Consider the following 12473-nt stretch of genomic DNA (forward strand, 5'->3'; position numbering starts at 1 on the left):
TGGTGTCAGCAAAGCCTGGAGGTACCCTAGGGACAGGACACCCCGCCCCGGCTGGGCACAGAAGGGGCTTTAATGAAGCTCTCTCCTTAGCACAGACCCCACCACCGAGCAGCAGCTACTCAGCCTGGGATCCCAAATCACAGTGGAGGCGGCAGCCTCCTGTCGGAACCAGCCCCCAGCCATCCCCCAACTCTGCACAGATTGTCTGGGGGAAGAGCTGGTGTTAACCCTTCGCTAGCCGTGGCTCTGTCTCCCCTGGCCCCCGGGCTGTGGCACTGGGGGTGGCTCACTGCAGCTCAGCACAGGGGCTGCTGGGAACAGCAGGAAGGAAACGCCCCAGCTCCAGCCGAACAGGCTCCTCTGAGCTCAGGAAAGTGAAACTAACCCGCAGCGGCTGGTTCCCGGTGCCGGGGGGGCCAGGGCTGCCAGGGACCTGGCCGGGAACTTCCAGGACGAAGTGACTGGCTGCATCTGCCTGGAGTATTTCACAGACCCGGTGTCTATTGAGTGCGTGCACAACTCCTGCCGGGCCTGCCTCAGCCAGTGCTGGGGGGAGCCGGAGCCAAACGTCTCCTGCCCCCGCTGCAGAGAAACCTGCGGCCCAACAGGCAGCTGGGGAACCTGGTGAAACGCCTGAGGCTGCAGGCGGGGCCAGAGCCCGAGGGGCCGCGAGTGTGTGTGAGGCACCAGGAGGCTCTGAAACCAGGGGCGGATTTACCATTAAACACGGGAGCCCTGGCAGGGTCCCCCCCAAAACAGGGGGCCCCAGGGCCGGGCACTCGGGCAGCTCAGCCCCAGCACCCCCCGTGGGGAGGGGGACTAGGCAGGGGAGCAGGGCGGGAGGCTCGCTGCAGCCTCAGGAGAGTGAGGAGCAGGGGGTGGCCACGCAGCCGGCCGGAGAGAAGTGGAGCTTTGCAGGGGAAAGCGCCGCTTCTCCAGCCTCCGGCTGCCCCCTGCTCCTCCTGAGTCCTCCGCCCACGCTCGGAGGGCCGGCTTCAGAAAGGGGCTTTAAGGCTGCAGCCCAGAGCCCCCGTAGCCCAGGACCCTGCAGCCCCTAAAGCCCCTGCGTTCGGGGCAGCCCTGCCTGGTGGGGGAGAGGGCGGCTCCCAGAATTGGGGCCATGGGGGCCGCGCCGCGCGGAGCCACCAACCCCCGCCCACCGAACAGGAGCTGCCCCAGGTAAGTACTCTGCACCCCCCGCCTGCCCGAGCCCTGAGCCCCCTCCCGCTCCCTAACTCCCGCCCAGACCCCGCAACCCTAGCCCTGAGCTCCCTTCCACCCCCTAACTCCCTCCCAGACCCCTCATCTCCACCCTGAGCCCCCTCCCGCACCCTAACTCCCGCCCAGATCCCGCATCTCCACCCTGAGCCCCCCCCCCGCACCCTATCTCCTGCCCAGATCCCGCAACCCCAACCCTGAGCCCCCTACCGCACCCTAACTCCCGCCCAGACCCCGCATCTCCACCCTGAGCCCCAGGAGGAGAATGGAGAAAAAAGAATGAAAAACGGGGCGGCGGGGGGGGGGGGAGGGTGAAATAAGAGAGAATGCTACCTCCACGTGGGAGCAAAAATGAAGCTGAGCACAGGGCCCCACTAACTCTAAATCCCCCACTGTCTGAAACTCTCCTGCGCGGAGGATCAATCCCCATCTGCCTGGTGTGTGACAGATCCCGGCCGCGCCGCGCCCACACGGTGATTGGCTCCCATGGAGGAGGCTGCCCAGGAGTACAGGGGAGGGAACAGTTCTCTGCTTGGCTGCGGGTGTCAGGGCAACTTCTCTGCAGCTGCGGAGCCCCCCGTGTGTGTCTGACCAGCCCTGGGTTAGAGCCAGGGAGCTGCCTGATAATGAGATTGTTGTGCAGTGGGAATTTTTCATAATATTTTGAATGAATATTGTGTGTGCGTCAGTGTCCCCTATGTGGTGCACGTTTAACACCGACAAACCCCAGTTGTTCTCAGCTGGGATCAAACCAGGGGAACCTGTGGAGCTTAATGTATGAGTCTCTACTGTAGGGGCCGGCAGACTCTTTGGCCTGACGGCCACATCGGGTTTCTGAAATTGTATGGAGGACCGGTTAGGGGAGGCAGTGCCTCCCAAACAGCCAGGCGTGGCCTGGCCCCCACCCCCTATCTGACCCCCCCTGCTTCTTGCCCCCTGATCTCCCCCCCCCAGGATTCCTGCCCCATCCAACCTCCCCTATTCCCTGTCAGCCCCCTGGGGACCCCTGCCCCATCCATCCCTCCCTGTCCCCCCCGACTGCCCACCGCCGTCCCATCCAACCCCTCTTCTCATTCCTGACTGCCACTCCCCCCAGGACCCCTGCCCCATCCAACCACCCCTTCTCCCTAACCGCCCCTGGAACCCCTGTCCCTGACTGCCCCCTGCTGCCCCATCCAACCCCCCCCCCCTTCCTGACTGCCCTCCCAGGACCCCTGCCCCCATTCAACCTACCTGTTCCCCGCCCTCTGACCCCTATCCACACCCCCACCCCCTGACCACCACCCCAAACTCCCCTGCCCTCTATCCAACGCTCCCTGCCCCCTTACCACGCTGCCTGGAGCACCAGTGGCTGGCCGCCCAGAGCACCAGGACAGGCAGCCGTGCCCCCGGCTGGAGCCAGCCACGCCACCGCGCAGCACAGAGCATCAGGTCAGGCCGCGGCTCTGCAGCTGCGCTGCCTGGCAAGAGCTCACAGCCCTGCTACCCAGAGCATTGCGCCGGTGGCACAGTGAGCTGAGGCTGCAGGGTAGGGGGAACATCAGGGGAGGGGCCGGGGGCTAGCCTCCTGGGCCAGAAGCTCAGGGGCCGGGCAGTATGGTCCTGCGGGCTGTATGTGGCCCATGGGCCATAGTTTGCCCACCTCTGCTCTACTGCGTGAGCTAAAAGACCTATTTCTCTTCTCCAAGGTTGTAGGAGGTTCATAAACCTTTAGTTGGCCTGGGTGCCACTAAAGGGGGACAGAGCACCACAACAAGCACGCATGGGTCACACATGGGTAAGGCTATAAGTTTTTCACAGAGGTTGCAGAAGTCACGGAATCCGTGACTTCCAGAGACCTCCATGACTTCAGCTCCCAGCGGCTGGCATGTGCAGACAGCTCCGGAAGCTCCTGGCTGCCAGGGGCGGTGCAGGCCCTCGGAGCTCCCAGCAGGCCCCGACAGCTGCCCAGCCGCTGCAAGCAGTGTGGGGACCTCACAGCTGAGCTCTCCATTTTGTCAGGGATATTTTTAGTAAAAGTCATGGACAGCTGAGGGGCTTCTGTGAATTTTTCTTTATTGCCCATGACCTGCCGTGACTTACTAAAAATATCCGTGACAAAATCTTCGGCTTACCCATGGTTAACTAGCTGCGGGGAAGCGGGAGGGTGTTTACTTGTTGTAGAGACCCAGCAATACAGGCATGACGGACACCTAACTGCCTGGGGCCCCATACCCATGGAGTGTCCCAGAAGACAATGGCCACTCCAATTGCCTGGACATTTGGCCCCAAACAATAAATGACCAGGGATGGCCCACCTTCCTTGGGAAGCCAGCCAAGTGTGCCCAGCTGGAGGTGGGGTTCTAAGTGTGGGCTGCTGGAGGCAGGAGAGCAGTTTCTGGGTTCAGACTACAGAGGGCTCTGGGATTGACCCAGATGGACCATGCTGTATCTTTCCATTTTCTGTGTTAACTAAGCACTGTCCGCGCTGTGTTCCAGACATGTAAAAAACCAGGGATAGTCAATTATCTTTTATTAAGGTCCAGATTTCTTGGTCAAGGCATAGTCAAGGTCCAGACTTCAGAGAAAATAATAAAAAATAATAACAATCATGATAATAAATAAATAAAAAGATTTCAGGATCTGCTCAAAAGCATCTGGTGGTCCAGATTTGGCCTGCAGTCTGCCTGCTGACTGTAATAAACCCCTCTGCTTTTACAATGCTGATTGAGAGTCACTCCAGAGTAAGGAAGTGGGGGTACGTTGCTCACTTGGGGTGCACAAGTCTCCCTGTCCAACTCAGGTGGACTTGCTGACGTGAAGCAGGGGTGCTGAAGGCTCTGAGATTCAGAGTCAGGAGGTGGTGAAGCCAAGTGGCTTTCCTCACTGGAAAAAGTGTGACCCTAAGGGGGCTGCCACAGTAAAGGGCTCCTCCCAGGGACTGTTCCAGAGCTGTTCAAGAACTGGACCTGTGGCAGGGAAACAGCCATGTTCTGGAGATGATGGTGCAAGGGCAGAGTGGGCCAGGCCCAGCGGCTCTGCCTGGGGAGTTACCTTGGAGTGTCACTTTTTCAGCAGGCTGTAGAAGCGGGACCTGCTCCCACAGCCTCACTCTGCTCCGTGACAATATTGTCGCTGGGCACAAACCAATGACCCCAAACCAGCTTCCAGAGCCATTGTCTGTGTTGGCAGGAGCAATCCTGAGCCATCTGCAGGAGGAGAGAGAAGAGCTCCTGGGACTGAAATCTGACTGGGCCAAGGAGAGTTAGAGGCTCCTGGTAGGTGCCCTGCCCTGCCCAGCCGGTTTGCATAGGGGTGTCACCGACGGCACCAGGGGGGTCTCTGCGCTGGTTGGGGTCTGGGTCATTCAGAAGGTTAAACGGTTTCCAATGTCAATGCAGGGAGACAGCTCAGGGTCATTTTAACCAGTGCAGGGCAGACTCTGTTCTCGGGTACCTGGTGTAAATCAGGAGTGACCATACTGAAGTCAGTGGGGTCAGGGTCAGACTCCTCTGGGACCCTGGTGTGAATTCCCACTGGAGTCAAGGGGTTCACAGCGGGGTAGCTGGGAGCAGCCTCTGGCTCTGCCTCTCTAGCACTGGGGGCAGGGGGAGAGGCCAGTAAAACTGCTGAACAGGCTCAGATGTGGCGGGGTCAGGGTGTAGCAGGGGGAGATTTGTGCTGATCCCAGGGTTTCAGTGTCAGACGTTCCAGTGATGCCATTGGGCAGTTTGGGCAGCACCATTCGCCAAGGCCTGGTCTCCACTTCTATCTGTTGCTGGTACAGTGATGGGAGGTGGGGGATGACTGGTGATTTTTGGTCACATTTTCATACGAGCAAAAGACCTAGTGCAGACAGTTCTACTGGCAAAGGTATTGAATGAAATGCTCTGTGCAGCTTGGACAAAGCTTTCTGCCATTTCCCATGACCCCCCACTCACCCCGCTCTCCCCCTGTCCCTGCCCTGCCCCTGCGTCTCTCTGTGCACCCCAGAGGCAGATGGTGGTGTCCGAGTGTGAGCGGCTGCGCCAGTTCCTGGCTGAACAAGAGCGCCTCCTGCTGGCCCGGCTGGAAGAGCTGGATGAGGAGATTGGGAGGAGGAGGTAGGAAAACGCCACACACCTAGGTGAGGAGATTTCCCGGCTCAGCACCCTGATCACAGAGCTGGAGGGGAAGTGTCAGCAGCCGGTGCCGGAATTGCTGCAGGTGAGACTGTGTCAGATGTGCCCAGAGCCCAGTGCAGGGAGGGGACGGCCCCTGGGTTACTCGGGCTCACAGGGTAACTCAGTGCAGAGAGTGCGGCCCGGGATATCTGCAGGGCCAGGGTCTGCAGAGAGACAGGAATTTGGGCCATTGGGGAGGCTGGTGAAAGGCTGTTCCAGCCCTGGGGCTTAGTGCAGGGGGCCCAGCCATCCCCGCTGAGCAGCTGGTGTGAAAGAGACTCTGCTCCCACTAACACAGCCCTTTAGTGCCTCCACCCACTGGGGGAGCAGCCTGTGGGGCTGAGAGAGCAGAGTGACTCATCTGGGGAAGGAGGCTGGGCTGGGCCATGGGCACTGACTCTCTGCTCTGTCTCTCCTTCCCCTCTAGGGTGTCAGAAGCACCATGAGCAGGTATATCCAGGCTCCATCTGCCCCTCACGCCCCGTCATGCTGGGAAGCGACTCAGAGACCAGGCTACAGACCCAGCCTCGAGCACCTTGACCGTGGGAGGGTCTCACCCTCTGGATCCAGCCCCCCTAGTCCCCATTGCCTGGGACTGCTGCCGCTGTTTCTGGGTGACTCACCCTGGGGAGGGGATTGCCCCACAGCTCTGGGCTGGAGAATCCTCCCTGGGGCCAGGCTGGCTTGGGATCATTAATGGGGCTGGGGGCCTGTCACCCTGAGGGCCCAGCTGGGACCTGGCCCAAAGCCTGTCCCATGTGAGAGGGGCCCAGGGGCCTGTGGGGAAAGAACCGAGTGTCCTAGCCCTGGCCCTAGTGGGGCAGTGTCCCCGTCCCAGAGCCTCCCACCCCATGGGGAGTGACCAGGACCCTTGGACGCTGAGAGGAGAAGCTGAGGAGAGGCTGGGTCTGGAGAATGGGCCCCTCTCTGAGCCCTGGGAGCGGCTCCTCCAGGTCCTGTGGGGCACATGGGCCGGGTGTGCGGGGAGCTGGGGCTGGCACTGCCCGGGCTGGGTTTTCTCTCTGGATGGAGAGAGGCCCTCCAGGCTGTGACCTGGCAGATTGTGCAGGCACTGAATTCTCTGGGCAGCAGAGGTCCCAGCCCTATTATCTCTGCCTGTGGCTCAGCTCCCACCCACTCCCCTGTCTGGCTCTGGGGGGCGGGAACTTAGGGCCAAGGAGGGGGAGGAATAAAAGCACTTGTGTCTCTGCAGGGGTGAGGACGAGACATCTCTGCATCCGGTGCCCAAGTCCCCTGAGCTGGAAAAGAGAATCTGGGATTTCCCTGGAGAGAACAATCTCCAGGAGGCTGTGACGGGATTCCTGGGTAAGGGAGTTTGTCTCTTGTTGTATTGGGGTGGGGGGAGAGGCTCCCCCAAGGCAAGCTGAGACTGCTGGGAGTGACAGCACCTGCTCTTTGGTTTATTGTCAGTGCCTGTGTGATGCTGATGCTCTCGGCTGTGTTGGTTGTTCACAATTGTCATGTATTTCGCTCACTCTGATTTGTGGCTCAATGCTCCAGTTCTGGAATTCGGGTCTGGAATTCTGCAATGGGAGTTGGCGGGTTGAACGTGAAGCCGCGGTCCTGGGCGGTGACTGTCTCTGTTCTGGGGGAGGCGCCCAGAGAGGGAGCTGGGAGTTCACTTTCCAGGGGTATTTGTGCTGGTCAGTTAAACCCAGTCACATCAGCCTTCAGAGAAACGCAGCCCAAAGGGCCTGAAAAGGCCAAGCTGGATTCACTGAGAAACCCCAGTTACTCCTCCTGGGCAGCGTCTGGTGGGTATCTGAGCCCAGGGAAGCTGTTCAGAGCAGAAAGGCTGATTTCCCATAAAGACGTTAATGGCTGAGAACAGGAGCTGGGAGTGAAAGTGCCTCCCCCGCTGTCCCTGAGGCCGCACCCTCCTGCTGTGCAAGGGGAGCGTCTCCCTCCAATACATCCTGCGCGAAGGACAAGGGGAGATTTCCTGGTAACGTTCGTAGGTGGTTGATGTGAAAGATAGGTTTCAGAGTAACAGCCGTGTTAGTCTGTATTCGTAAATGTGAAAGATGTTATCACAGACTCACGGCCAGATTCTCCGCTCCCTGGACGTCAGCGGAGCTTCACTGATTGACACCAGCTGAACATCTGGGCCCTAGTGTCTGAGCACCTTGGGCCAGATTTTCAGAGGTATTTAGGTGCCTAATGATTCAAACACGCACCTGGTGGGATTTTCAGAAGCCCCAGAGCAGGTTAGGCACCTAACTCCCATTGGTATCCATAGGAGTTGGGCACCTCCCCTGTTCTGGCACTTGTGAAATCCCAGCGGCCTCTCTGCATGGTTAGGTGCCGAAATCCCTATGAGAAGCTGCCTCCTTGGCCTTAGTCCCCATGGTCCCTATCGCAGTGTCTGACAGAGAGCTGTGACTTCTAGCCCTGGGAACACTGACCCACGCCAGTGATGGGTTTTTCTCTCTTTCCTTCCAGAGGGGCTGGCTGCAAAGAGAGGTGGGAATCCTGGGTCCCTGTTCTAGGGCAGGGCACAACAGGTGCTGGGAGCCTGTTCCCCAGCATGGAGCAGCCCCTGGGCTGGACGGGTGTGATGTGATCTGCACAGGAGAGAAACCCAGCCAGGGAACATGGGACAGAAAAGACGAGGGGGAGTCAGAGCCTGTTGAACCCTGGTCTGTTGTGAGATGGTGCGGAGCCAGGTGCTGTGGGGAAGGGGGCCGTGTATGTACCTGATCCCTGCTCCGGGTGACTCTGCTGGGTGAATTCTCACCTCTCTCTCTCTGCTGGTTGTTCCAGGACTCAGAAGAGCCCGAGGATTCGCAGGTAACTGAAGATGATCTTGTATCCATGACTCCAACTCCCTCCCCAGGGAGAGATTCACTCCCTGCTGCCCCTCCTGGCACCGTGCCCAGGGCTCCAGAGCTGGGAGATGACACAGCCGATGTGGGAGGGGATACACCCCCAATGGGGGAGGAGGAGCAATAACAGACCCTAGAGCCTACCCCTGTGCAGGAACAACCCAGGGAGGGGCTGAGAGCAGCACCATGACCCCAGCCCAGCCCTGGATAAACAAGTCCCCATCCCCCTGAGCCCGTCTCCTCTGCCTTGTTCATGGGTGTTGCCAGGAGCAGGTCGGTTAGACGGGTTCCAGTTTGTGCCAAGACTCCTGTATTTTGCTCTGGCAGTGGCAGAGCTCGGTTCAGCTCAGGTTGGTTCCTGACCAACATGGAGCTAAACCCGATTAGCCCCATCCACACAGAGCTGGGAGAGTCACACGGGTTTGCACCGGGTCACTGCAGCATTTTTAAAGCAGTTTAAATGAACCCAGTGCAGCTTTCTCATCTGGCCAAGCCCTGAGGCTCTCAGGAGTGGAGCCGGCTCTGCAGGGCCCCTGGCCTCCTCGCCCTGCTTGTCTGCAGCATGGAAATCTGGCCTGTCCCACCCCTCACATCCACACACACACGCTCCCAGCAGCGCAGAGACGTCACAGCCACCGTGTGGGTCAGACTGGACTGGAGCAAGGCTGGTCACTGAGAGGGCATTCACTGAGCCAGTCTGCGCCGAGATCACTGGAATAACAGCCCAGCCGTGCACACAGCCCCCAGTGTTACCCCACAATGCTCCTGCCCCGTCAGTGACGGCTCTGACAGCTCAGGGCACTGGCTCTGTCACCTGTTGAGCTGGCTGCATCCAGGCCAAGAGCAGCATGGGTGGCTCCAAGACCCCCTCTCCTCCTGGAGTGGGTGGGGTAAGTACCAGCCCCTGATCCCAGGGGCACGTCTGGGTATTTGCCAGGTGCGCAGAGCTCTCCAGGTGCAGACACTTTCATGCTGACCCAGGAATGGGTGCTGGGAGGCCCCACTGCCCAGGAGGCTGAGGGCTCTCGCTCCCCTGCCCTGGGGGATGAAAGGAGGGGCCCTGGGGCTGCTGTTTCCATCCCAGGAATGGGGAGAAGGGGACGTGGACACAGACAATGTCCCCATGTGCGCTGTGAGGGGCAGACCCGGCTCTCCCAGAAGGTGCAGCCTGTCAGCACCGCAGGGGCAGGGAGAGCTGGGCCAGGAGCAGAAATGCTGTCAGAGCTCAGGATCCCAGAGAAATCTCTTCCTGTCGGGGCCTGTGGAGCCTGTAAACTCTGTGGGGAGCGTATGGGCAGACTCACCGGGCAGAATGTCAGCGCCATGGGCCAGAGATCTCCATGGAGGGGACTCTCACACTCTGCTGGCAAAATCGGGGCATCTAGATCCCAGGGGAGGAGCCGGGGGGGGGGGGGGGGGTGACATTAAACTGCTTCCCCTTGAGTCTCCTTACTGCTCTCCAGCCTGGGGAGAAAACTGGACATTTCAGGCCAATCTGGCTGGGCGCAGAGAGAAAATCGAGTGTTTGGCTTTGGGAAAAGTCACGTTTTATACACAAAGGGTTTGTCTGCACCACCCAGAGCTGTGGGGACAGACTCGGGTTCACGGGGTTCGCTATATGGTGCTAAAACCAGCTGTGTAGATGCTGGGGCTTGGGCTGGAGCTCAGGTTCTGAAGCTTGAGGTGGGGCGTTCAGCAAACAATGTCATGTAAGACCTCAAAACCTGAGCCCAAACATCTGCATGGCTATTTTAGTGCTGTGGTATGAACCCCACTAGACAGAGTCTGTCCACCCGGCTCTGGGACTTGGTGCCGTGGGCTGTATAGACGAACCCAAAGTGTCTCCAGAGTCTGGGTGTGAATGTTCCCAGCGTGTCTGACCCAGGGCTGGTTAGTGAGAGTGAGGGGGGTGGCTGGTCACAGTGTTAGCTGGAGACACCTGAGCCCCTGGGGCTGTGAGCTGGTCTCTGGGACCATCATCTGTTCTGGGATACGCCCAGGTGCAGCTGCAGAGGGTCTGTGCCACTCGCAGCGTCCATAGGACAATCTATCGCTCTGGGCAGAGAGTTCAGGCTGGAGCCGAGTCTCCATTTTCAGCCTGATTTGTGGGGCTGAGATCAGGGGCCCAGGGCAAATTAAATAGCAGTTCTGGAGTGTTTCATAGCTGATGTCCTGAGCCTGGCCTGCCCGTCACTGTGTGTTTCTGGGGATTTTGACTATCACTCTCTGCAATTCACTGGGGTTTGGGCTCCTAACTTGCTCAGACAGGTTTGGAGTGGAGCTGGGGGAAATGTTTTGGACAAATAGTCGACTGAAACTGTTTGCAAATCCATGTCGAGTTTGCTGACTAGTTTCAATGAACCGAAGAAGGTGCCGCCGCTTCCCCTTTAGCCCAGTGGCCTGGCCCTCAGCGGGGAGCCCCAGGTTCAATCCCCCCATGGGATGTGGGGCAGGAATTGGAATGGGGGTCTCCCCACCTTAGGTGAGGGCTGGAACCGCTGGGCTCCTGGTGTCAGATGTGGGGCTCCCTAAATCTCTCCTGCTGACAATGGCCCCCATGTCTAAACACTGCCATGGGCCCTGGGCCAGAGCGTGCGAGTGAGAATGACCCTGCAGCCCAGTGGGTCAGGCCGCACCTGGGAGTCCCAGACTCCAGCTCCTCTGCTCCAGTGACTGAGTCATTACTGATCCATAATGTAAGTTCTCTGTAAGCCACATGGCTGCACAGCAGCTAATTTTATGCCTCCCAGGCGCTCAGGGAACGGGCCCCTCTCCCTTCCCCCAGCCTGCCACGGCTAGGAGAGTGGTGGCCTGACCCCAGCCCTGGCCCGGACCTGCCAGGGCTGGGGGAGGGGCACCTATCCCGCAGCCCCATCCCCAGAGCTGCCGCGGTGTGGGGGAGGCACCTCTCCCTCTCAGCCAAGGTGCTGCTGCAGGGAGAGAGCTGGGGAGAGTCCTCTCTCCCTGCTGTAGTCCCAGAGCGCCCTCCTGCACCCCAAATCCCTCAGCCTCGGCCCCACCCCAGAGCCTGCACCCCCAGCTGGAGCCCTCATCCCCTGCACTCAAACCTCTGCCCCAGCCTTGAGCCCCCCAGCCCCACACCAGAGCCCCCACCCCAACCCTCTGCCCCAGCCTTGAGCCCCTCATCCCTGCCCCCACAGCCCACACCCCCAGCTGGAGCCCTCACATCTTTCCACCCCAACCCTCTGCCCCAGCCCTGAGCACCAGCCCACACTCCGAACCCCTCAGCCTCACCCCCACCCTGTGAATTTTGTTATGTGCACCAATATGAAGGTGATGTTGTGTCCCTCTTCCCCTGGTGCCCAACTCTCCCATCACCCCCACCCCCCAAGTCTGCCCCCTGGTGCCTGTCCCTCGGCCCTCTGTGTGTCTGCCTTTGTGCTCAATCCCCCTAACACCTGCCCTTTCCCTTGCCCCCTGCACCCTCCTGGTGCCTGCCTCTTCCCTCACTCCTCCTGCCACCGACACCAGCCCCTCCCCTTGCCCCCTTCCGTCCTCGTGTTTCCCCTTCCCCCCTGTCTGCCCCACTGACCCCACTCGCCTCATGCCCTTCTTCTCCCATCATCCATGACTTGCCCCACCCCCAGCCTTTCTCTTGGCCACCCCTCCTTTCACCCCCCTCTCCTGGCACCCACTCCTCTCCTCCCCCTTCCCTCCTTTTGTCTGCCCCGTCCTTTTCCCCCTTCTGTCCCCTGGCACCTGCCCCAACCCCTGCCCCTCAGGCGCTCACCTCTTCTCTTGTTATACCAATAAATTAAAAACCAGCAGGATCTTATTAAAGGGAAAAAGGCAAAATACCACATTTATTGTGAATACAGAAAGAATCATAGTAAGCAGTTAGTTATAGCTATAACATTCCATTCAATCTCATATTTATTCACACATTCATTCATACACACACACACACAGGTTCTGCAAGGTTGTTATCATAGTTACCAGCCTTAGAGTTGCTCATGCCAAGCCACTGGCCAGGTGGCCTGGACACAAGGAGGGAGCAGGGCCTTGTCAGATGCTCATCTGATGCTCCTGGAAGTTGGTTTGCAGAATCAGACCCCAAAGTTCTCACTTTTTAGAGTCTATTTTTATAGGAATTTCTTCCTATGCCAGTCTACGGGAATTGCTTCATCATGCCGTTGCTGAATCAATCAGCAGATAGCACATTCCTGACGGCTCCAAGATGTTATCTTGTTCTTTGGTTCTCCCATTCTTGAGGCTGTTGGGTGGATTCCAGTCTGCCCTCCGGGGG

The 12473-nt window shown here is 59.2% G+C and overlaps 1 protein-coding gene across 1 annotated transcript in view; it reads left to right on the forward strand.

Moving 5' to 3' along the window:
* Positions 1-442: 442 nt before the first annotated feature.
* The window catches only part of LOC141998860 (E3 ubiquitin-protein ligase TRIM11-like), a 78664-nt gene continuing 66633 nt past the window's right edge, over positions 443-12473 (forward strand). Inside the window, exons 1-7 of the mRNA XM_074971833.1 lie at positions 443-507; positions 2907-2995; positions 4390-4475; positions 5191-5403; positions 5788-5810; positions 6574-6686; positions 8145-8171. Of these exons, the coding sequence (XP_074827934.1) occupies positions 5803-5810; positions 6574-6686; positions 8145-8171 (148 nt within the window). The 5' untranslated portion in view covers positions 443-507; positions 2907-2995; positions 4390-4475; positions 5191-5403; positions 5788-5802. The remainder of the gene's footprint in view (positions 508-2906; positions 2996-4389; positions 4476-5190; positions 5404-5787; positions 5811-6573; positions 6687-8144; positions 8172-12473) is intronic.

This window comes from Natator depressus, chromosome 14, assembly GCF_965152275.1.
Source record: "Natator depressus isolate rNatDep1 chromosome 14, rNatDep2.hap1, whole genome shotgun sequence".
Taxonomy (NCBI): Eukaryota; Metazoa; Chordata; order Testudines; family Cheloniidae; genus Natator; species Natator depressus.